Source organism: the organism of the source record quoted next, unplaced genomic scaffold, assembly GCF_019419815.1.
Source record: "Pyrus x bretschneideri cultivar Hongxiangsu unplaced genomic scaffold, Pyrus_bretschneideri_v1 Contig22, whole genome shotgun sequence".
NCBI classification, from domain to species: Eukaryota; Viridiplantae; Streptophyta; class Magnoliopsida; order Rosales; family Rosaceae; genus Pyrus; species Pyrus x bretschneideri.
Window position 1 is genome coordinate 3,577,038 of NW_025999524.1, and position 24,249 is coordinate 3,601,286.

The 24,249-nt window shown below is 38.5% G+C and overlaps 3 protein-coding genes and 1 long non-coding RNA gene across 4 annotated transcripts; 2 read left to right on the forward strand and 2 right to left on the reverse strand.

Annotated features, from left to right (window-relative positions):
- The first annotated feature begins 8,841 nt into the window (after window positions 1-8,841).
- On the forward strand, window positions 8,842-13,917 carry LOC103946862 (tRNA(adenine(34)) deaminase, chloroplastic-like). The gene is given in 9 exon segments (XM_018647415.2): window positions 8,842-8,946; window positions 9,190-10,170; window positions 10,173-10,265; window positions 10,268-10,593; window positions 10,595-10,781; window positions 10,784-12,938; window positions 13,015-13,102; window positions 13,222-13,349; window positions 13,492-13,917. Coding segments are annotated over 8 exon segments (3,948 nt in total). The 5' UTR covers window positions 8,842-8,946; window positions 9,190-9,476; the 3' UTR covers window positions 13,769-13,917.
- Window positions 13,918-14,062: 145 nt separating this feature from the next.
- LOC103946877 (lysine-rich arabinogalactan protein 19-like) lies at window positions 14,063-15,876 on the forward strand. Its single transcript, XM_009357693.3, has 2 exons — window positions 14,063-15,496; window positions 15,626-15,876. Exons 1-2 carry the CDS (start codon window positions 14,774-14,776, stop codon window positions 15,719-15,721), a joined length of 819 nt encoding a protein of 272 aa, XP_009355968.2. The 5' UTR covers window positions 14,063-14,773; the 3' UTR covers window positions 15,722-15,876.
- LOC103946868 lies at window positions 15,490-17,441 on the reverse strand. Its single transcript, XR_007258562.1, has 5 exons — window positions 17,122-17,441; window positions 16,909-17,032; window positions 16,350-16,478; window positions 15,875-16,101; window positions 15,490-15,640 (listed from the first exon to the last, which is right to left on the reverse strand). It is a non-coding gene; the product is annotated as an uncharacterized LOC103946868 (long non-coding RNA).
- A 956-nt stretch (window positions 17,442-18,397) lies between these two features.
- On the reverse strand, window positions 18,398-23,571 carry LOC103946886 (phosphate transporter PHO1 homolog 1). The gene is given in 15 exon segments (XM_009357705.3): window positions 18,398-18,728; window positions 18,874-19,010; window positions 19,305-19,583; window positions 19,693-19,845; window positions 19,969-20,013; window positions 20,123-20,227; window positions 20,318-20,567; window positions 20,666-20,786; window positions 21,267-21,293; window positions 21,296-21,395; window positions 21,720-21,791; window positions 21,886-21,934; window positions 22,039-22,438; window positions 22,735-23,035; window positions 23,134-23,571. Coding segments are annotated over 15 exon segments (2,460 nt in total). The 5' UTR covers window positions 23,464-23,571; the 3' UTR covers window positions 18,398-18,637.
- Between the last annotated feature and the right edge of the window lie 678 nt (window positions 23,572-24,249).

A 24,249-nucleotide genomic window follows, 5' to 3' on the forward strand; every position in this document is an offset into this window, starting at 1 on the left:
GGAATTTTTATTTTTTAAGTTAGTAATTAACTTTTTAACACACATATTGCAACATTTGTATAGTAACACATGATGTACCATCTCGTGTACCGATCACACTGAAAAATCTCTCGTCAAGTGGGGCTTATCATCTTGTTTGTTTACCAACTCATGTGACAAGTTACTGTTTTTTGTGAATAAATAAACGAATGAAATTGCTCAGGTTGTATGGTGTTTCGAATACTACTCAAATAGAAATTAATGGTTTTGAGCTCGATGAAGAAAATATTAATTGAAATTACTCAGAGAGATCATTAAGTAGATAGCTTATCATAATTCATGTGGGTAGTGTTTTTCTTTTTTTAAATGGTAAGTTTATTACCAACAAAAGAACAGTTATAAAAAAGCCCAGAAACACACTAGCGCATGTCATGACACCATCCAGAATCCAAAAAATTGAGGATGAAATAGACTTCACCATCCTCTACGGACCATGCGAACGGACGCCACCAAGAAATAAAGGAAGCCTATGGGAAGAAAGATCCGACAAGCGACATCGCCAATAAGGGTGAACACCAAGAAGGACTAACAAAGGTCAACAAAGGTGATGGTGTGAACACCCGAGCCAAAGCTCTACACATCCTCCCGTAGAAATGCGAAAAATTGCAGTAAAAGGCAGGTGAATCGAATTGAGGATTGGTGGAAAAATAATGGAGCCAATTTGTGAAGATGGTAGACGAAACAGATGATCGGAATTTGGGACTCAAGATGGTGAAATCAGAGGCAAGGAAAGTAGCAGGAAGATGAGATCGTGAAGGGTAGATCGGTACGGAACAGGATTGGGATTATTGCACAAAACAGTAAGGGAAAGGAAAAGAAGAAGACAAAAGGAAAACAAGAGACTGCCATCGACCCTGGCCATAACCAGGGCCAGCGTGCAGCTACGCATAAAAACGAAAACGAAACTCACTCACACTACGGTTATAATGGCTCTCACTGGAGGAGAGAAGAATGTGTGTGATCAAGTGGGTAGTTTATCATTGGTTGTTTGTATTTAATGGTACCTTTATAGAATTCTTGAGCTCAATTAAGGAAAAGATAGTGATTTAGTAATGCCATTTTTACTACATCTTTTATATCATATCTGAATTCTCTGTAATAAAGATAAGATTTAAATGTGTTGATGAACTTTACATTTTTTATAAAAATGGTACAAGCGTAGTATAAAAAATGCAATAAGTGTAATATTACTCATATAAAATTAGAAATTATTCTCAGGTGTTGAAGTGCTCCATATAGGAAAGCACTTTTTAGCAAAGTTGTAAGGAATTAAAAACTATTAACCCTTCACTCAAAAAGAACAAACAAAAATACGGTCCCTTCTATTTTACGTACTCCAACTATTAGGGTTTAGGGTAAAAACTAACATGCATGGGCTCCATAAGGTCGAATTAATATACATAAAGTCTGACTTGATGCGTAATGAAATCAGTGAATCACCACCTAAATATAAGAAGAGCATATATTCGACAAATTGGACACATAATAATCACATTACCATAAGGCCAAAAAATTCGTTACGAACGTATCCATCCATTTCCTTGTCACCTCCAACAAACATGCATGCATAAGAAATATGATATATAGTAAAGTAAAAGCAAGACCAAGTTACGACTATCATAGGTTTCTCTCTCTAGGAAACAAACCCTAACCTTGCAAACCTTCACCCGCCGGTCCCTTGCTTAGGCTTGGGCTAGTGGCAGCCCCTCCCACCTCTCTCTAGCATCCCCCTCCTCCTAACCTCTCTACCCCTTGCTTCCTACTCCCTGCCCTTGCTACTTTCCACACTTTTTTCCTTTCCATCCACACCCCCAAACCCCTCCAGCCACTGCTCTCTCTTTCCTCTTTGTTTCCTTGGCCTGACCTGCATCTTCTCCTCGTACTCTTCTGTGCGGTTCCAGTTCTCATAGCTTCTGCGAGCCTCCGACCCACTCCCCCGATCTATTGCCGCACTAGGCTCCTGTTTGGGGCTTAGATCTGCGGTTTTGGATGGGTTTTTTGGGTTGGTTTGTGAGTATTGGACTTACAGTTCTTTTTCTTTTTTTGCTCTTCTTACCTAGTTGGTGGTTGTCTTGCCTCCGGAGATTTCATTTTTTGGTTTTGTGTTGCTCCTGGGTAGGGTTTGCACTTGGAGCTTTCCGGCGGCAACTTCTTGGTCTCCCGATTTGTTGGTGTGCATATTTGCCAGTTGGTTTCTCTCGGTTGATTGGACATCCGAGGGCTCTGCCCTTGAAATTATCATTTTGTCCTCTTTGGGTTCGTGGTGGTGGTGGGGATGGCAGTGCAACCGCTTTTCTTGCAATCACTGCGACCAACTCCGACCGGAGGAATCGCAGGCGACTCTTGGTACTTTTATGTTGGTTTTAGGGTGTGGAGCGTTCCGACAACTATGGTGGCACTAGCTGGATCTTCCTCCCACCTCTTTGAGCTCATCCCGGCTACAGCTGGCCTCCCACTCATCCCGACATTCCTGCAAGTGCCTCTACCTTTGCTACCCATGCCCACTGCAGACTTGCAGCTGGATCTCTTTGTGGACCTGTCACTCGTCACCCTGTTCTTTTATTTTATGTCTAGTTTTTATGACTATTCTGTATTACTTCGACAATTGGTTTGTGTCGCTACTGCGATTTTGTACCCTTCTGTCTAGCGTAGGTTTTGGTGCTTGGTATGCCACTTATGGGTCATATCAATATCGGGACTCTGTAAGAATATGAGTATGAGATAGAGAAGTTTTGAGAACAGTTGAAGGTATTCAATTAGGGATGGAAAGTCCTATTGTTGAAAGGAATGCTGATCCTTTATAGTAAAGGATTTTGGTTAGCATACGGAACACAAGAGGTTGTTTCCAATTAGGATTTTGATAGGGAATCCTGATCTGTCTTGGTAAAGTCTATATGTATATATATAGTGGCCTCTCTTCTCACAGAGCTATGCTCATACTGGACCATAACCTATCTGTGAGTCGAGCTCTTAACATTCTGCAAGAGAAGATAAGGTTCACTATATATATACATATAGACTTTACCAAGACATATCAGGATTCCCTATCAAAATCCTAATTGGAAACAACCTCTTGTGTTCCGTATGCTAACCAAAATCCTTTACTATAAAGGATCAGCATTCCTTTCATTAACAGGACTTTCCATCCCTAATTGAATACCTTCAACTATTCTCAAAACTTCTCTATCTCATACTCATATTCTTACATTCTCCCACTTGAGTATGAGAAAAGTTTCAAGCACTCAGTTTATTCAATCATACTCAGACAGAAGTGTACACTAAGTCCTGTTAACAAATGATGATGCATCACAATTCCAATGTTACTAAAATTTCAATGTAGTAGTAGAAAGTGACAAAGTGATAAGAAAAATATTAATACATGATTACACATGAGAGGTTTTTCAGTTTGAATGACAAACAAGAGCACTTTTGCTCATATAATATTTAATATGGAGTATATGCAGTATGAATGTATGTTAGATATTAGATACATATATTTACTTCAAAGATAACGCGTGTGTATTATATAATTGTAGTCTACAATTTAATAAACGAATCACTTGAGTGGGGGTATATGCCCCTAATGAGCCTTCATTGGCTCCGTCCATGTACATAATACACAATAGCAACGAGAAATACCTTTAACACTTTAGACGATAGAGATTTTCACTACCCACTTTTGATGTATACTAAAACAAAAAATAAATTTGTAGATATAATTTAGAAAAACAACAATGCCTCGTGATTATATTCTAAATAAATTAAAAAAAAACTAATAAAAATAGCTTGAAAACTTTGAGTTTTAACGATAAGGACAAAATAAAGGGTAAAGTGAATAGTAGTAGGATTAACTTTTAAGTGTAAAAATATGGTTTTTCGTTAAAGTTCCCTTAAAAAAGGAAAACTAATGAAAAAGGTTTGAAAACTTTGAGTTTTAACGATAAGGACAAAATAAAGGATAAAATAAATACTATGATTGATTTTTTAATGTAAAAATATGATTTTCCGTTAAAATAAACAGTACCGAAAACTTTTCGTTAAAATTATTTTAAAAAAATTGCTCCTCTCTACTCCGTAGAAATTAAAATATCTAAAAAAGCTGCCCCAATAGTATTCATGCAAATGTAATATTATCTTGAAGTGGTCAGCTGACTCAGTTCTAACAGACCCGATGGGAGAAAAGCATTTTTTAAGATCCCAATTATCTGCTTTGACTGGTCTACATGGGGATTTGGCTCCGTATTAATTGTACGTATACATATGTTAAGCGGAGGACATGTCAAGAAAAAAATCTTCCAAGGTGTTTGCACGATTTGTTCGAGAGTGAGGGCTGCAGTGAGCATTGGGCAGCCACCTATACAAATACAGACAAAAAATACAAAAGAAAAGAAAGAAAAACATGCAAATTAAGAAATATTATATCCTTGGAATATCCGACCCACTTCGTAAATGTAACCCCACAACCTCACATTATAGTGCATTGATTTGAATCCCACTTTGTAAATGTAACCCCACAATCCTCAAATTATAGTGCATTGGTTTGAATTGTAAGCCAAAAGTGGATTGTCATGATAAATAAGATTTTCATTTTTAACAAACTCAAGTTGAAATTCTTATCACGTAGTTTGGGTTTTGTTTTTTTAGTAAGTTCTTTTTTTTTTTGTCGTTATTTGCTAGTTGTAAATATAGTTAGAATCTTGCGGTCTTGTGATATTCTAATGTAATTTTTCATTTTTTTTTTTAGATTTATGCTTCTTTGTCAACATAAAAAACGACAATATTGCCAATGAATGATGCCTAGTTTAATAATAAGCGTACTATTTTTAAATTAGAGTTAATGATATAGATAAATAGAAAAGAAAACCCAATATACTTGACCTCGATCGTGTGATGAATTTTCCTATACATATTTTTCCATGCAAGAAAAACAAAATTATATGCATGTTTAACGAGTGGAAAATCATATGCATGTTTAACGAGTGGAAAACTTCATCTACGAGTAATTTTTTTCGTAATATAGTCTTATTAGATTCTATTTAACTAAAACACATTTATCTGTCATTAGTATTACGATCTAGTATTATTCTTTTCACTTGTTAGTGAGATATTTTATGAACAATTATGGCTAAAGGCGAATTTCAATCCAAATAATTAATTAGGATCTCATAAATATTGCCTAAGAACTTGTACACTGGTTGAAGATTTATTTTTTCAATGCAGACCGTTGGTATGAAGGTCATGCACCATATACAGGTTACAACTCGATGATTATTCTCATGGCCAAGCATGACTTGGAGAGGGTCACCGACAAGGAAAGGTATACCATCTCAGTTTTTCTTACATACAAAAGAGATTGACTATACTTGGGATATATCGGTTTTATATAAACTGCGTTTTGGGATCTTCATGCCTAGTAATAGTGGAATATTCACAATTATTCAATGGATAATACTTGCATTCATTTATTTGAGGATGAGCTTGCTCACCCCTTGCGAAATAGTGTATTTTTACAGTACAAATTTCATAATTAGAACCGTTTAATTATTTAATCTTTATTTAAAGATCACCTCTGCAAAACTCATTTTAATCGGAGGTCATTTCATCGTTCAAATGTACTGAATAAATCAAAAGTCTAGGTACCTAACATGCATATTCATGATGAACGTCTATTTATTTGATATATTTAGATGATTAAACGATCTCTAATTTGAATAATTTTTTTAAAGAATGATCTTCAAATGAAGATTAATAAATTAAAAAGTTCCGATCATTGATTTTGTTCTATAAAAATACGTTATTTACAAATAGAAGAATACGTGCGTACCCACATAAGGGGATGCAAAGTATATCCTAATTTAATAACGTTAGCTTCAAGATGTAACGTGCAGGAGTTTTGATAATTCAACCTACTTGTTAATTGTATTTCAGTGAGTTAGCCAAGGAAGGAAGGGCCACGCGGCCGCTCTTGATGGTGGGATGGTCGGTAAGCTTGTGGTCGTGTCATGATGTTCCTTTGTTTTTCCTACCAATTTATGTAAATATATTGTCGGCATGTATTTCAAATTATGGTAATGTTAAACTAAATATTGTAAATCAAATAATGTAGATTTTGATGATTGAATTATTACTTAAATGTTAATTAACGTATTTATTTTATATTGATGACACATTATCTGTTTAACTGTGGTCACAAACAAAATAAAATAACAATAAAACATTTCGATATACAACATATTCTGAAACATACTCAAATTTTCCCATTGTCTTACTTGGGAAAATGATAACCGTGACATGTTGCTATGGGCGGAATGTGGAACAAAGCGGGAGTGATTTCCATGTGAAAACAGAAGAATTTCAATTTCTAATGTAGTAATGTGCTTTGTCGAGCTGATTGATGTTGTGTGGTTGGCAACCTTTCGTGTCACGCTTGCATGTCTAGAAGAGAAGACTTTTTTTTAGAAGGTTTTGGAGACATCGACAAGATTGATTGCGAATTTACGATTAGTTTAGGAGTTTAGGGGCTGGCTGGGGGCCCTAAACAAAACCAATGAATCAATTTATTTTCGTAAATCAAATTACAGAATAACACGTTTTATTCACAATCTCTTAAAATAGTGTTAATTTGAACTCATTGGCACCTGTATTTGTTGTTTAATTATATAAAAGATAAATGAAGTGTTGTTTTTCACTAGGTTTACAAGTTAATTGTTGTCCACATGAGATTATTTCTTTTAAAAGGGGACCAACTGGTGGTTTCGCCGTATAAGTCAACTCTTTCAGGGGTCGAGAAAACTCACAGAGACATTTCAACCTCCTTTTAGTCACCGTTGTGTGATTCATCAGCACCAGAAATCAAATCCACGACGTGCCGTGTGAAATATGAGCATAAAATTTATCTCCAACTACTAGATCATCTCGTAATGGTTTCAAATGAGATTAATTTAGATCGAGTAAGAATTTTGGATGACAACGAACTAGTACCCAATCCAAATTTGGAGGACCATGTCGGTAAAACAAAATGTTTCACTCTTCCAACCCCATGTACAATGTCGACAATTCTACAGTATTTTTGAGTATTTTATATTCCAAAAAATTTAATCATTAGATTTTAGCCCTTATATCTTTGATAAAAAATAAAAATATAACAATTAAAAACTTAAAAATATAGAATACTAGGAAGTATACTAAAAAATCTTTATATAAATCCCACAAAGAAACTATAAAAGTGTCAATATCATAAGTCATATCGATCAAGCGTAAAGAAAAATCCTTGGAACGCCAAATGCACAGGTATCGTTATCAATCTTTCTTCCATTATTTTGGTGGAAGGACTTCCACTAAGATTAAGGTGACCTACCAAACATCCAAGGCAGGAGGTCTTTTGTGGACAGAATTTAGCGTCACACACCCACCCCAACCATGCATGGAAAAATATGGCATTTTACGTACATGGTACTCTGGAATTAGAACAACTGTACAAACCCTAGTGGCCAATTTTTATTTTAATATTATTATTTTTGAAAATATTTTTGCTCGCGATCTTCAAATGATGGTAGTGAGGCTCACTATCCTGTTTATCATTGTCGGCAACCATTTGAAATGTTTATTATCATGTAAGGGGGATAGTTGACATTAATGCATGAAAAATAATGGGAGTTGGTTAATTATGCACTTACTCAGTTACTTGTTTTTCTTTCTTCAAAAAAGGGATTAGCTAGTGATTTCGACCATAACAATCCATCATTTTAGGGGCCGTTAAGACTCACAAAGGCATTGTAGCCTTTCTCTGGCCACCATCGTGTACGATGATTCACCAACGTCAAGAATCGAACCCATAACATATATTTTGAAATACATGCCTAACATTCATCCCTAATTATTAGACCATACCGTGATGGTTACTCAGTTGCTTGTTTGAGATTGTTTATTTTTGCAAACACATCTTATGGGTCAGTAGATTATACAAATGGGGGGAAGACAGAGTGGTAAGTTGAAAGTTGGTTCCCTAATACGTTTTAATATTGTATTGCTCATTGGTTTGGATTTAAATTTTATCCTTTCTTTCTTTCATGATTGATTGATTGCAATGGATGATGATCAACTGGCGTCACATACTATTAATAGTTAACTAGTTATCTCTCCCACGTTCCACCCACTCCTCAACTTCCTTGTAGTATTGATTTGCAAACTTGTGATGAGCATAAATAATTTGGTCGGATCTATATGAATTTTGTGCTTGCAAGTTGAGCTGTGAAAGTGTAAAGATTGATACTCCAAATATCATCATATATACCACTCAAATAATGGTAACACAAAGTTTGCATCTCTACGTGGGTCGTTGTTGGTAGGTTAGTTGGATATTTTGAGAAGATATTTGATAGGATTGTTTGACTAAGATAATTTTTTTACTAAATAAGATCTTGTGGAACTGGATGAGACTAAATTATAGATTTTGTGCTAGAAGCCCTACATATGACGAGGTCAGACACCCCTAACACAAATTATTTTCATTGGACGAGGGCTCTTCCTGCCAATTGAATTAAGGTCATAAAAACTCAATATTAATGTATCCCAATGAACCAGAAATTGGTTTCTTGGTTGATAAATTAGTGTCCATAAAGCATTAAGCCCAGTCAAACCCACATTAGCTTCTATCCAATTTCTGGTCCAGAAATTAGTGTCCAAGAACAACTCGACCCAAACAAATGTTTGAGCCCAAAAAATCGACCGAGTTAGTGCACCCAACGAGTCAACTCAATTTTGAATCGCTCTCCTAGTTGGTTCTGTCCTGCTCGTTGCTTTTCCAGCTTAGCAGTCTGGATTCTGATCTACCCAAAAGACCACACCTTTACTTCACTCAGAGCTCCACTCTCACTAGCTCTCCAAAATCCACATCTCAGTTCAAAGGTAAACTTCTTCTTCTTCCGACTTTCTCTCTCTCTCTCTCTCTCTCTACCGGTAGAAATATGCAGAACACATATTTTAGCTCGAGTTTATATTCTGTGAGAAGCAGAAGGCAAGGCTCTCTGTCATATTGCTTCAATGATTACTCTTACTTGTTGAATGAAAGATTTGACAGAAACCCGATAAACCCAATTCGTTGTTCATCATCACAATCATGTTGTTGTTGTAATTGTTGTGGATTTTCAGTCCGTAGAGTGGCCATAAACCCTTGTTACTTGTATGGGTTGAGGCAGTCCACATTGCTTCAACGGTCAGCTTCTAGAAGGTTGGTTTTGGGTGTCGGGGACGGGTGTAGTTATCGTGTTCAGGAATGTAGGCCGGACTGGGGTTGTTGTGAACTCCCTTGCTCGATTAGGGAGAGGAATGTGTGTGATAGAAGGGGTAGGAGAAGGAAGGGGAGGTGTAGTTGTGTGGTTGATGGGGAGGGAGGGGGTGGAGTTTATGATTCGGGTGATCTTGATGACGCTGAGGCTATGCTCAGCTTGTTGAGTGAGGAATTGGGTGGGGAGTGTTTTCTGAGAGAGAGAAATGAGATTTCGGTTAAGAGAGTGGAGAAGGAAGGTAGGAGGATTTTGAGTGGTAGAGGGAGAAATGTCGGTTCATCAAAGAGAGGAGAAGAGGAGAGTAGGAGTTTGATTGGTAGTGAGAGAAATGAGAGTTCATCTAAGAGAGCAGAAGAAAGGAGTTGGAGGATATTGATTGATCGAGAGAGACATGCTGGTTCATCAAAGAGAGTAGAAGAGGAGAGTAGGAGTTGTAGTGGTAGAGAGAGAAATGCCGGTTCATCTAAGAGAGTAGAAGTAGAGAGGGTGAGTGTTCGTGGTAGAGAGAAAAATGGAAGTTCTTCTAAGGGAGTGCAAGTGGACATCGAACCAGACAATAGTAGTGAGTTTAACAGTAGGAAGAAGAAAAGCAATGTTAAGGTGAATACATCAGAGAGTAATTTGAAGCGCCAATTTGGATCAGCCACAGTTGATTTGAGTGAAGGGGATTTTAGACAGAAAGAAGAGAGGGAAGTGTTTTTGAGAGGTGAGAATTGTAGGGGAATGAAAGGAGGTTCTACTTCTTCTTATTACTCTTTATCATCTTCTGGCGATTTCGAAAGTGAGGCAGATGCTCAGGATAAGCACGGCTTCTTTGGGGAATCAGCTTCAAGTGTGTACGAGGATTCAAATTTGATATTGGAGGTAGATTTGGTGGGCAGGTCATTGAAGATTACAGGAAGTACATGGATGATTCTGAGGGCAGAGGAGAAATAACAAAACAAGAAACACTGCAGTTGAGGGTGGTGTCATGTGGGATTGGAGGAAGAAGACAGAAAAGAAGCTTACAGAAGTAGTAGCTGAAGAAGCTAAGGCTGGTGGGAAATCGTCAGAGATGAATTCAAGAGTGTCGAAGACCAATCAAAGTGAGTTCGGAGAGGCCTCTGGATCCCGCAAGCAATTTGACTATGAGCAAGAGAATTCATACTTGACTAAGGGAACAAGAGAACAATATAGTCAAACACAGAACCAAGCTGTTGGTGTTGGCGTGAATGAATCTCGAAGAAAATTTCAAGAACGCAACGAATCAGAAATCCGTGGAAGTGACTGTTGAAACAACTTTCTTGTCCCAGGAGAGACTCAGAGAAAGGGAAGAAAACCTAGCGATAGCTACAAACTTGGTGCAGGAAAGGCAAGATGAACGTTACAACACAGCTGAATATACCAGTCAAAATGAAGAGTTAAACAGAGACCACCAAAAGCCCTCAAAAATTTCGCAAATTCGAGTTATTGATGTTGAAGGATCTCTGATAGAAGGAGGGAGACTGATATAAGAAGGATTTACCAGGAAGAAAACACAAATTTATTGCTGAGTTCAGCAAATGAGACAGACGTGCAACGCCACAAAATAGGTCAGCAGGTCATTGGACTCGTCAACTTGGGAAGAAAGTCCCCACAAATCACTGAAGTATCAGAAATTTGTGACAGTGGTATTGAAGGGGCCAATATTGTCCAACCTGAAACTGGAATTACGAACCAGGTACAGTCAAACTTGGTTCCTACTTCAGATAGCACTACCAATTCTCAAAGAATCTCAAGGAAGGGAACTATAAATCAAGAAAGTGGTATTATATCAACTGCTTCATCAATGGAGGAAACAAGGAGGAGAAATAATGAAACTGATGAAAATCGCATGCAAGTTAAACTCAGAAAAGGGGCCCAAAGAGGCTCGGGAGAAGCCTCTAGTTTCCAATCACCTTTGGATGTGGTTTCCCAAGCTACAATGCAACCGCATAATGTTGAGGGGCATAAGATAAGCCCACAGGCAATGCTGCTGCCTCCCCCTTCTCAATTGATAACTAGAGGATCGCTGCACACGGAGCCATCAAGTGGGATGGCAACTCAGGAAATTTCTGAAGAAATTCCGGATAGTGGTTCACCTGCCTTGCATACTCACTTGGGGAACCAAACTTCTGCTTTGCACCGAGAATCATCCAGTGGAAGTGGAAACTCCGAGACTCAAGGGGAGATTTTATACCTCATTCCTGAAGATGCTTTGGGTTCAACTTATCGTTTGGAGAAATCATCTTCACAGTTTTTCGGGGATTTTGTTCAGAAAGTAAGGCATGAAGTCTCAACTTCTGAAAACCAGAACGAGAATGCAGTTTCTGAAGCAAAATTAGTATATGGAGGTGAGGTGTATGGGGATGGGCTAGGTACTTCGGTTTCGCTCCTAGAATCAAGTAGCGGAAATGGAAACACTCAGACTGAAGGGGAGATTTTATACCTTGTTAATCCGGAAGATGCTTTGGATTCGGCTTACCGTTTGGAGAAGTCATCTTCACAGTTTGTTGGGGAGTTCTTTGATAGAGCAAGACATGAAGTCTCAACTTCCGAAAATCAGAATGCAAATACAGTTTCTGAAGCAAAGTTGGCGCATGGAGGTGAGAAGAATGGGCAAGTGGATTCGAGTCAAAATAGGTCTGAAGACTCTCAGAAAAAGGGAAATGACTCAAGGCGTTCATCTGGAGGTTCTGGAACCAAGGGGCCTGCTGATGAAATGTGGGATGTAACAGACACATCTGTTCTTAAAACCCCCATGGCAGAAAAATCAGAGGCTACTACAACAAGTGGGAGTACTGTTGTCAAGAGAACGGGCAGGTCCGTATGGAACATTGTTGCAGATATTGTTAGGCTGAGGTGGACTTCACATGCTGAAACCCCTCATTCCGCTGTGAAGTCAGGTGGAAGGACTTCATCAAATGAATCTGCAAGTAGTGAGGCATGGTTTTCTGGCCATGAGACTGAGGACAACAATGAAAAGAATGCAAAAAGGGATAAAGACGTGGAACATCAGCTGCAACCGCCTAAATCATTTCCTCAAAGTGGAAAACTGAGATCAAGGGACAAAGTAGGACATCTTGAAGCAGGCACGCCGTCTTCTCCTAATAAAGAAGAAAGTGGGTTGCCATCAAAAGTCATTTCCGCGTCTTCTAGTGAGGGAATTTTACGTTCAAACGAGAATCAAAAGAGTTTTCGAGGTTCTTCTTCTGGCATTGAAAAAGTGGAGTCATCTCAACCACTAATTGCTAGTGGCGTAAAGTCTGCTGTTGTAGAAGAAATTTCAAATGCCGGTAACATTGTCTCTGGAAGTGGTTCAATGGAGCGCATAGACCAATTTGGCAGTCAGAAGTTGACCGAAGGAGTATCAGACAATGTGCAAATGGGTGGGGAATTGAAACAAAGGAGGTTTCAGAGGAATAAGCAAGTCCTCAGAGACAGATTTGACGAATGGGCAGAAGCACATACACATGAAATTGAACAAAGAAAAATGGATGAAATGTTTATGAGAGAAGCACTTCTCGAAGCTAAGAAGGCTGCTGATATTTGGGAGGTACCTGTCGGGGCTGTACTGGTACAACAAGGAAAGATTATTGCACGTGGATGTAATCTGTGAGTTCTATTAGCTTTTATGTATGTTTTGTAGTAAATGCTTTCTTCTGGATATTTACATTGATATGTGTATCAGAGTGGAAGAATTACGGGATTCAACAGCCCATGCAGAAATGATATGCATACGGGAGGCTTCTAACGTTCTCCGGTCATGGAGGCTTTCGGTAATTTCTCTATTATTTAGTTATTAGTACCCATTCCAAGTTTTATTCCAATATATATACATGCATATTGATGATTTTGTTCCACCTTAGACTTAAATTTTTGTTTTCTGATGTCACAGGAAACCACTCTGTATGTAACACTTGAACCGTGCCCTATGTGTGCTGGAGCGATACTCCAAGCAAGAATCGACACTGTTGTATGGGGAGCTCCAAACAAGCTTCTCGGAGCTGATGGCAGCTGGATAAGGTATGCGACTTATGTTCTTCTTCATAGCCGTGAATTATGTTCTTCTTCATAACCCATAGCCTTTTTATACTAGATATGATATCCAGTCTTTGTTCTTCGTTCCGTAGTACCTTATCCGGTCATCCTGTAAATATGCTTGCAGACTTTTCCCTGAAGGGGGTGAAGGAAATAGCTTGGAGCACTCGGACAAACCAGCTCCTCCTGTCCACCCATTCCACCCAAACATGACCATCCGACGTCGTGTGTTGGCATCGGATTGTGCAGATATAATGCAGCAATTCTTCCAGCTGAGGAGAAAGAAGAAGGAAAAGCAGGCAGACCCGGCAGCAGCGGTCTCGCGTCCTCTTCCAATTTCTCACCATCCATCAAAGTTACTTACAAAGATGCATGACATCTTCCACATAATGTTCTGTTTGTGAGGGTTAGTACAAAGACTATAGTTTGATGAATGTACATATCTGTGTTGAAAACTGTCCGTACCGTGGATAAAATGTAGTTCTCTCACCCTCCTTCCCTTATTGTAGTCCGAAAGTTTTGCCTAGCTTAATGATTTCACTAGTGATCATCATGCATGCTGTCAAAAGGGGATGACTAGTTTATGAGATCGTTTGACAAAAAATGCTTAAGCGTGTAGGAATTATAAAAGCACTTTTAAGTACTTTTTGGAGAAGCACCTATTGAAAAACTGTGTTTCCGAAAAGTACTAACTTTCAATATAATTAGTAATGTGTTTCCAACAAAAGCACGCACGAGCAAAAAGTACTTACAGAAACGTAGCATTTACATGGAGCCACATATTCGTGGCAATGTCTTTTCTAAGATGTAGCTTTTATTCCTGATATTCACGTTTGATTATGATTCATCCTTGTTTTGCCATCCTTCGTTTCACCTTAAGAGTGCGAATCTCTTCCAACAACAAAAATTGAATTGGCTTAGTGACAACCGGTCATTTATGCTTAATAAAGAGAGCAACTAGCATGACACGGGTACTGCTACCGCAACATCCTGTGCTACGAAGGGCGTTGAATAGAGGATTGAGGACCTTGCTTTCAAAAAGGAGTGATGGATACCTCCTACCAGAGTTGAGCTTTGCTGTTACGATAAAAAACAGACGTTTCTTCTAATCGTCGCGGGCGTTGTGCCACGAGACTTGTGTGTAGCAATTAGATAACTGTAATTAATAGTTTGTCAGTTTCTTAGACTTTATTTTCAGTCCAAGTCGCTGCCAGGCTCGCAAGTTCATTAACAACATTTGCTCGCCAAATGATTAGCAGAGAAGTTCCAATCACCTGAAAACTACGTCCCCCTCCCTCTTCAATTGTTTCACCAAACGTTTCTTTCGGCTCCTGCATTCTTTCTCTGCTCACAAACTACTATATAACTGAACATCCTCCAATTCTTTTCATTGTAATCTGTCTTTGAAAATGGCTTCCATTTTGCTGGCTTTCGTTTTGTATTCTCTCAGTTTTCAAGTAATCTTTACCGGTGCACAGACACCGGCTGCTGCACCCTCTACTTTGCCGGCCAAAGCACCGCCACCCACTACCACACCTGCTGCACCGCCTACTTTGCCGACTAAAAACCCACCACCTTCTACTGCACCAACTGCAGTAACACAACCGCCCGTAAATGCAGTAACCCCACCAACTACAACACCTGCATCACCTTCCCCTAAGGTAACACCATCCAAAAGCCCAACAGTCTCACCCCCGCTACCCCAAAGTCCACCTGTGTCAACTCCATCACAACCACCAAAACTGCCGCCATCACCACCTGTTTCGTCACCAGCATTGCCACCTCCTGTAGCGGCACCGCGTGCATCTCCAACACCAGTTCAAGCCCCAGCTCCTGTTAAATCAGCACCAGCACCAGCACCAGCTAGGGTAGCACCAGTGCCCTCACCATCAAAAGCAACCCCAGTACCAGCGCCAGCACCGGTTATTGTGCCACCAGCTTCAGAACCAGTGCAAGCCCCATCACCTGCGCCTGCTCCACCCAAACACAAGAGGAAGCACAAGCACAAGCATCATCATCATCATGCACCAGCACCTGCACCTGCACCTACTGTACAAAGCCCCCCAGCACCACCTACAGTAACAGATACAGAGGACAACAATACACCCGCACCATCACCAAGTTTGGATTTGGTAAAGAATTTAACCAGCTCTTACATTTAGTACCATAGAACACCGTACATGCGTGACTGAACTCAAATTTTATTAATGTTGACAGCTTTAATATTTTTCTGATGACCTTTATGCTTGTTTGTCTCACAGAATGGAGGATATGCACTGCACCAGAAAGGAGGGATATCAGGATTGTGGGTTACGACCGGATTAGCAATCACTATACTGCTGGCAATGACAAGCTAAAGTTCTAATCAATCTTAGACGTTGAACTATGAATTTATTGGTACATCAGCAGAAGATTTTTTAAGAGACTATTGCAAGAAGATAATTTTTTTTCATATGTATAACCCTAGATCTAAGCATCAATAATACAACAGATGAGACATCAACATTTACCACTTTTCTGTTTACTTCGTGTTCAATATATCAAGGGAGATGAATTCCAACAACCGCCAAGAATTAATTTATCCGAAAGACTACTACTCAAAAAGTAGCTTAATGAAATCAATGTCGGATCAAACTTCATCCGTATTTGTGTCTACATCGATATCCTCCCTTAAGTCATACTCAACTACAAGGCCAAGATTATCAGCTAACTTGTGATGCTTTTGACACCCTGCACACTGATGAGAAGCAACTCTAATTAGTCAATGAACCCGAAACTTGTTACTTTTTAGACTACGCGAACTAGAAACGACGTTGAAACGCTTAACGTAATCCTTAATTAATCTATGATTATTTTTCCTTTTTGGTTAGACTTGTATTGGCATGCACTGAAATATCAACAAATTGACAGAAAAACAGTTTAAAGTTTATTTCATCATCAAGAACAAACTACACAGAATCTAATACCAACAAGAGGAACAAGTACCTGTACGTAGATTAGCCCCCGCTCATAAGCCAATCGATTGACAAGTTTATTTGTCCTTTCACCACACAAGTTACAAGTAAATTTCACAAGCAAGCTTCTTCTTGGGAGTTGTATGTCAATCGTGGCATCCTTCGAAAATTCGATAAGGGCATCCAAGAAACAGAACCGAGTTAAGAAGAAAGTAAACAAATTCAAGCAATAGCAAAACACACACACACTCATTGGAATAATATTAACATGTCGCATTGGCCTAAAAAAATTGGAAAAAAAAATCTGAAGTTTAAACTAAGGGCACTACCTTTTTATGTTCGGTAAAATTAAAGAAAAACTAATGAAAAGGGTTTGAAAACTTTGAGTTTGAATAATAAGGACAAAATAAATGGTGAAGTAAATAGTAATATGATTAACTTTTTAATGTAAAAATGTGATTTTTCGTTAAAGTGAACAGTTTCAGTAGCTTTTCGTTAAAATTTCCTAAAATTAAATGACTACGAGCAATATCGATACGAAAAAGACAATAATTCTATAAAATTCAAGAAGAATAGAATCAATATTATACCGTATTCAGATTATTCGGTTCCAATTCTGCGTCCGTCTCAGAATTGCCACTCATCAACCAAGAAACAGCCAGCACCACATGGCCACGCTTTGATGCTACACCTGCCGTATGGGAAATTCTTGATCTGAAATTAAAGATTTAAACTTTAGCATAAAAATATATGTAGACGAAGAAAAAGGTGAAATTGAAAGAAGCCCAGAAGAGTAAATTCACCACAGAGGGTTTCGTCCGCGGGTGGAGGACCAGGAGAGGCCGACCGTAGGAATTTTCTTGGAAGCAGAAAAAGGTCTGAAAAACCAAATGGGTTTATTAGGGTTAGTTATGGGAGGCGAGAGGGATGGAACGGCGGGGGAGAAACCGCAGGCGGTTGGTGTCGCCGCCATGGATGTAGCTCTGTGGACTCTGAAATTTTCTCTGTTTTGTTTCCGATTGCAGTTGCAAGGATGTATTTTAGGGCTGTAGTTAAACCGGATTTGAGAGGATTTTAAAAAATTTTAAAATTCTAGTACAGTCAATTAAATGATTTAAAGAATATTAGAATTTTTTCAAATTTATGTGTAGTCTATTAAAGGATTTTAGAATCCTTTAAAATTAAGGTGTAGTTAATTAAAAGATTTTAAAGGATTTTAAAATCCATACAAATCTAAGCATATTCAAAAAATTAAGATTTTGGAGGATTTTAATAAGTTGTAGATTTTGTAGGATTTGAGAGCTAAAAGTATATGTAACCAATACCAAAAAGAATCCAACCTTATCCCCTAGGATTTCAAATCCCTCCACCATAATCCATTCAAATTCTTTAAAAATCCATATGAAATTTGTAAGAATCTTTAATCTTTTTAAATCTTATTAAATCTATTACTTTTAAAATCCTTTAAAATCTTTTAAAATTTTAGTTTGACTACGTCTCTGAATCTTTTGGGCAAATCAATTGGTTTTGCCAGGTGTTCTATGGAAAAGGCTGAGTTGGGCAGCCAGCGGTCCTTTAAACCTCCAAAACCCAAAAACCCAAATTATAATATGCCCAGTAGTTAGAACAAATTTTAAAATCATATTCTATACGGTACGTTTTGAGTTTAATTTCTAACGATGGTAAATCACACGATGGTGGTAAAAGAAAGTTGAAATACCCCTTGTGAGTCTTTTCACCTCCCACTGAAATGATGGAATGCAATGGTGAAGTCATTAGCTGGTCCAATTTTAAAAATAAAAAAATTATAGTATGAATCAACTTGGATTCTCATAAATTTCTTAAATGAGTCCGTTTAGCATTGCCTAACATAACACACAAATTAGTAAACCACACAAAGACACCTATTTTTGTCTCACCCATCCCCCGATCCCACCTCCATGTGTTAGGTATCCTATACGGGCGTCCAGACACAAGAACATCAGTAGGATTTTACTTTGACTATTGAAGCCCTAATTACTTAGCATTTGTTGCTCCATGGAACAAGGACAGAAAGGTTGAGCATATATACAACATGTATTTGCACTTTGCATCAATTTCCTGTTCTTTTCATTGATGAAGGAAATTTTTTGTGTACAAGTATGAACAAATGTTCCCCCTCAAATCCACCGATCGAACAAAAAGAGATTACACAGTTGATGTGTCTTGTTACATCAACTTTGGAACGAGCTCTCAACAACAAGGTTCCTCCTCTTGGAAACATTTGTTCCGAAAACGCCTAAACATCGAATTCTATCTGCAACTGTTGCCAATGGGGCATCAGTCTTGTTCATCCACTTCATGAAAAGGCAGTGGTACAGTCTTAACTGCTCTAAACTTGCCTGCATTATTTAGATGCTCATTCTCCAACCTGTACCATTCGAACAAATTGTGCGTTAGAGCTATTGAAATCGAAGAATATGTTTATATTTGAGTTTCATGTCAATTTCAGCATACGGCTGCAGATGTGGACCGATAAGAATCAGAATCATGGGAGTTTGGGGATTTTAGTTTACCTGAAAAAGTTCCACAACCCTCTTCTGATGACTTCAAGAGCAGCTAAAAACAGCCCGGTTACTCGGTAGTCCACATGTCCAAAACTTGAATGGAGAACAGTTTGCAACCAAGCTAGCCTGAGAATAAGGTTCAATCCCTGCAGATGTAGCATCCAAAACATTCGTCAAACACCGGATTTGAAACCCGACAGATTTTACAACCTAGAAAGAGAACACAAAAATTGTTTCGATGATGTGCGTGCAGTCTTCTCAAACAACATCTAATTCTTTGCTGTCATGTTGTCCTCTCTGAACTAGACTGGGAATCTTCTTTTTATCATGACATTTATCAGAATTTTATTTCAAGAATATGTTCATTCTCGGTTGCTTGCCACACAAGAAACATCTCGTTCTTCAAATTTGTGATTTATTTGAGGGGACATGGCAATTACCATTGAGATGTAGTATATGAACTTTCGGCGAATCATTAATTCGTTCCTAAGCAAAGGATTCTTGGAATTCATTTGTAGCAAACCCCAATCCTTTACAAAGTCCCAATACAATTGGTAAACTGTTGCAAAAGTCGACATGATCACAACAAGGCACAGCCATCCGATGTTCCTTTCTTTCTCATAAGCTACTTTAGCTCCTGCTGCTAACATTGCTGACACATATTTGCCTAGATTCACCAGGTGGCTTGTCTGTCCCTCATCAAACCACCGCCGAGCGCACTGAAAATCCAATTAATCGAAAATCTTAGTCAGATGTATATGTTTTAGTTCGTCAAAGGAAAAATGACAGTAAAGGTTAAACCAAGAGGAAATGAACTAATCAGTATACCTGCATTGCTCTCCAGTAATAGGGTAGGAAGGACACGGCATAAGCAAGATCTCGGTAATGTCCTGCCCTCATACAGTAACCATAGTCCTGAGTTTTGTAGCTTCCAGTTATGTAGTAACATGCCACATACTCGAGATTCCTAAGCATCGGTACCTATTGAATACAAATTAATCTGTTGTTATGACAAATCAGACGAGTTTTTTTTTTTTTTTTTTTTTTTTGAGGAACTAGAATCAATTTTCTTTCGAATTTATTCGGTTTAGTGCTCAATGATACCTGACTACAAAGTTGATCTGCCATGAAGAAGTCCAGCATGACGACCTGCAGACAGCAGACGGAAACTAATTAGAAGCATGATTTAATTGGTCGAATATGGTTTTAGCTATTATCGAAAATGTTTTGTTTTGATCATGTTCGAGAGATGCAGTACCTTGTACAGAGGTGACAGAATGATATTTCTTATCACACGAAGAAGGCGGAAGCGGCTTGATTGGTAAATGATGTTGAAGGGGCACACAAGTAACAGTAGAAACGTCTGCGTGTTTACAAGAACGTTAAGAAATACCCAATGACTAATTACTGGATATCAATTTCTAATCTATCGTGTTATGAGTTGAAGAACTACCAGTAAAAGAAGGCCAGGGATTGCTTGAACTTGGGCATATGAGTAGCCTTTTGTTAGCAGTAACAAATGAACACACATGACTCCCACCACAGTAGTGAACGACATGGTGCAGATCAAGAACACATCTCGATACTTTAGCTCCTTTGTCTGGGACAATTCGAAGATGAAACTGTAATTTATACGCGCCTTTCTCCACGCGAAAATGTTGCAACCGTACAAGAAGAAGTGTAGAAACAGTAGGCTGAACATGCTGCAAAACCAAAACAGAAAAAGTTTATTTCTTTAGCCTCTCCTTGTTTACATCAGACATTTTAAAGACTAGTTCACATTATTTGCAGCAATACTTACCTAAGTACAGGGTAGGCAGTTTCCATGTAGACCGATTTTGGCTGCCGTTTGTACAATCCCGTGATATGAGCCATAACGACGTATCCGGTTAAGAGCGCGATAAAGCACCCTGTGAATAAACCTGGTAATCACAATCAATAAGAAGATAAGTCACCTGAGTACTTAGTCATTGTAGTCCAATGTGTTACATATTTATCAGTTTCACATGTCATATATGGGCAGAGGGTTCATTATGTAACGCGACATTTTTTATGTTAAAAAATCTTGCTGCCCCCTAGGTGTCGATGGCCCTTGTTAGGGTCCTACCTTTCTACAACAAAAAATGGTCTAAAAAATAACAATGGCAATAGCATGGGACCTATGCCTTATTTCCCACCCAAAAAAATGTGGACAAGGCACAGCCATGTTTTCCAAAACCCTAGTGGCCTAATGGGTCTGTAGTGTACACTTTGGTTTCTTAAATTTTGTATGGCCACAAAATGAACAGACTTTTAAGCTCCTCAGCAAAAGTTGTGTAAAGGAAAACCATTTGGGTACTTTTAACTTTTATCATTAAAATAAAGAACGTTGTGATTAGTTTTCACGAAAGTTCTGTACTTACCAATAAAGAACGTTATAGAATGTGATCTTTGCGCTGTGTCGGTTTAAGGTATTTCATGGCCTTTCGTCGGTCTTCTTTGGCAAAGTGTTTGATGAAAAGCTCCTCAACTTCATCTCCTAAGTTCATCACCTATCATTTTCGAAAGTAATAAGCAAAAATACTATTGACTTGCAAAGTAAACTTTTTCCAGTTTACGCGTCAGACAAGCATATCTTGGTTCAATTTTATGAATCTAATGGCATCCACTGTGCAGTCATAAACCACTGGATCAATGGCCACTTGAAATTGTCGAGAAATTATTTGGACGAATTGATAGTTGGTGGCCAACATTTGAATATGATCCAATCAAAATATCATGCAAAAATGTTCTAAAACATTGCTAGCATAATCGAAATCGAGATCGAGATTTACTTAGTGGTCGAAAATTCGAAAAAAGTAGGGTTTGTCAGGTACCTTATCGGAGCTGTTGAAGTAGGAACTCTCTACAACTTTTAGGTAAATTGGAAGCACTTGTTTTCCAGTGACCTGCAAAAGAAAAGAAGATTTCAACTTTTATTACATAAGCAAAAACCAAAATGCAAGTTTAAAAGACGAAGTTAGAAGGCATGCATTTACTTACTTTGTCAAACTTCTTTAAAATCTTTATAAAAGCAAGCATGTTCAAGTTCCTGAAAAATGGACAGCACGTAAGCTTCCCTGCCTCATCAAATTCGATTGCGTAATAACTTCAAAACCTTATTTGTTGAACTTCAAAAAATTTCGATGATCATACCTGTAAGTTTTCAGATATCCCAGCCCTTTATAGAGCTCAACGAAAGCGCCTCGGATCATCTTGTCCGCATGATGCAACTTGGTTTTGTTAATGTGCAGCCTACCTCCGTCTGCACCGCATTTTCTCGAGGACTGATTCACCAGGTCTTCCCAAACTAGGTAACTGATCGCTGAGAAAGTACGCGATGGATTTGTTAGAGGAATGTTTATCTTCAAGTTCTTCCCCTGGAAGCTGAAAGAACGACTTGACATGCTCCTCAGCTTCCCAATATCTTCACTCTTCGTTCTCATTGACTTGCCCAATTCGCCGCCTTCAGAGTATGCCGCTTCATTTTTCTCCAAGTCATCTGTGCTGTCTTGCGGCTGTTCTTGCTCTGTTTTGTCCTTAACAGAGTCCTCATCTGTATCCAAGAAACAGAACCATCACAAACTAAATATAGATTGTCGATTTTCGTTTCCATCAGCTACGTAAAAAATGACACTAAATTTGCACGTTTTAGAATCATTTGGTGAAATAGATATCAAACTCCCAGAGTTCAAATCTTATGGACGACAGTTGTTAATCAAAAGAAAAACATTAAGAGAAATCATTTAAATGGGAAATATGCCAAAAAGTACGACTAAAACATGTATTATGCATGCGTGTAAGCATATGCAGATTTTTGCTCATTTCGTTTCAAATTTGAGATGAAATTACCAGATGAGAAGGAGCATGACATGGAGATATCCTCCTTGGAGTTCAGTGCAAAAGCTCCTTTACCGCGCTGTTTCTTGAAGGCAGTTTTGAGCTCAATGAGTATATCCATTTGTTTCCTCAAGGACTCCCCTCTCTCCACGAACTCTTTCTCCTTTGTTTTGAAAAACTGATTCACCTTGTTCAGCTGAAGGTCGAGGCATGCGAAAAACTCTTTCGCAGCATCAGTATCAGCGAATTGTTCTAACAATTCAGTCTCATACATGTCTTCCTTGCTTGCGGATGAGGCAAGCTTCTTGTGAACCTGGTACATAATTATAAGACCACAAATTAAACCACGCTTTTCAAAAATTTAACTGCAAAACGATCATAATAATTGGGTTCGGAAGAGAGAATGTGTACATGTATGAGGTCATGTTCTCTATGTGGATGGCCAAATGGAGAGAACTTCCTTATGGAAGTGAAGAGGGTGTTGGATAAAGAGGGGCTACTTTGGTGCCTAGTAGGTGAGTTTTTGTTGTTGTTAGAGTCGAGGAGATGGATTTTTTTGAGGTCCTTCTTGAGCTGCCAGTAATCGACGAATGCATCCTTCCATTCGGGGACGAGCTGCCCTTCAAATTGCTTGGAGAACTTCACCATTTTTTCTCGTTGAGTTTCGAGTTCTGAGAAAGAAGGATGATGAAGAGGCTCTAGTTCTCCTTGTGAGTGTTCTAACGAAGCCCCTTGTGACATATTTATGGGGGTTGGGAAAAAAGGAATTTTTGATTGATGTGCTCGTACCAATTTCTCTAAGAGCACATTCTAAAATATCCTTTGCACTTATACCATTACCATCATCCTATGCTTCCTCCACTTGAAAGGGTACAGTAACCAGCTTCACCGGAAAGTAAACCGAATCGCCACCGGATGCTACGACTATCTCGGCCAACTTGTGCTCCTGAAGATTTTGAAAGGGCGGGATATGGAGAGGGTATCAAATCCAATTCAAGATATGGGGAGAAAAGAATAATGGCACTAAAGAGGATGATTAGCAAAGTTGTTATCTTTTTCTTAGTGAAAATATTAATATATTTGTTTCCTTAATCACCACGATTACCCCTTGTTTCACAACTAGTATGCATATGATCAAAGGGTAGTTTAGACACCCTGAAAGTTGGAAGCTGCAGTGCCCCATAAGTAAGCCAAGAGATGCTTGTTTATTTGTGAAAGGGGAAGCTTATTGACTAAAATATTTATAAGCACACCAATGTTAGCTCCAATTAGACCAGCCTGATTTCCACTAATTGAAGATAACTAAAGCTTCAATTATTTTTCTTGCTTTTCATTAAGCAATCAAACTTTCGTTTGCAAAAAATAAAATAAACAAAGTATATGAACCCATTTTGCCAGCAGATACTTGTTGGCATTTAAGACGGAGGAAGACCTTGTATTCTAAATGTGACATGTCAATACCCGTGTTATGTAATAAATTAGGTCTTTGAGGCTCGTGGGGGTTTTGAAACACAATTTACATATGAT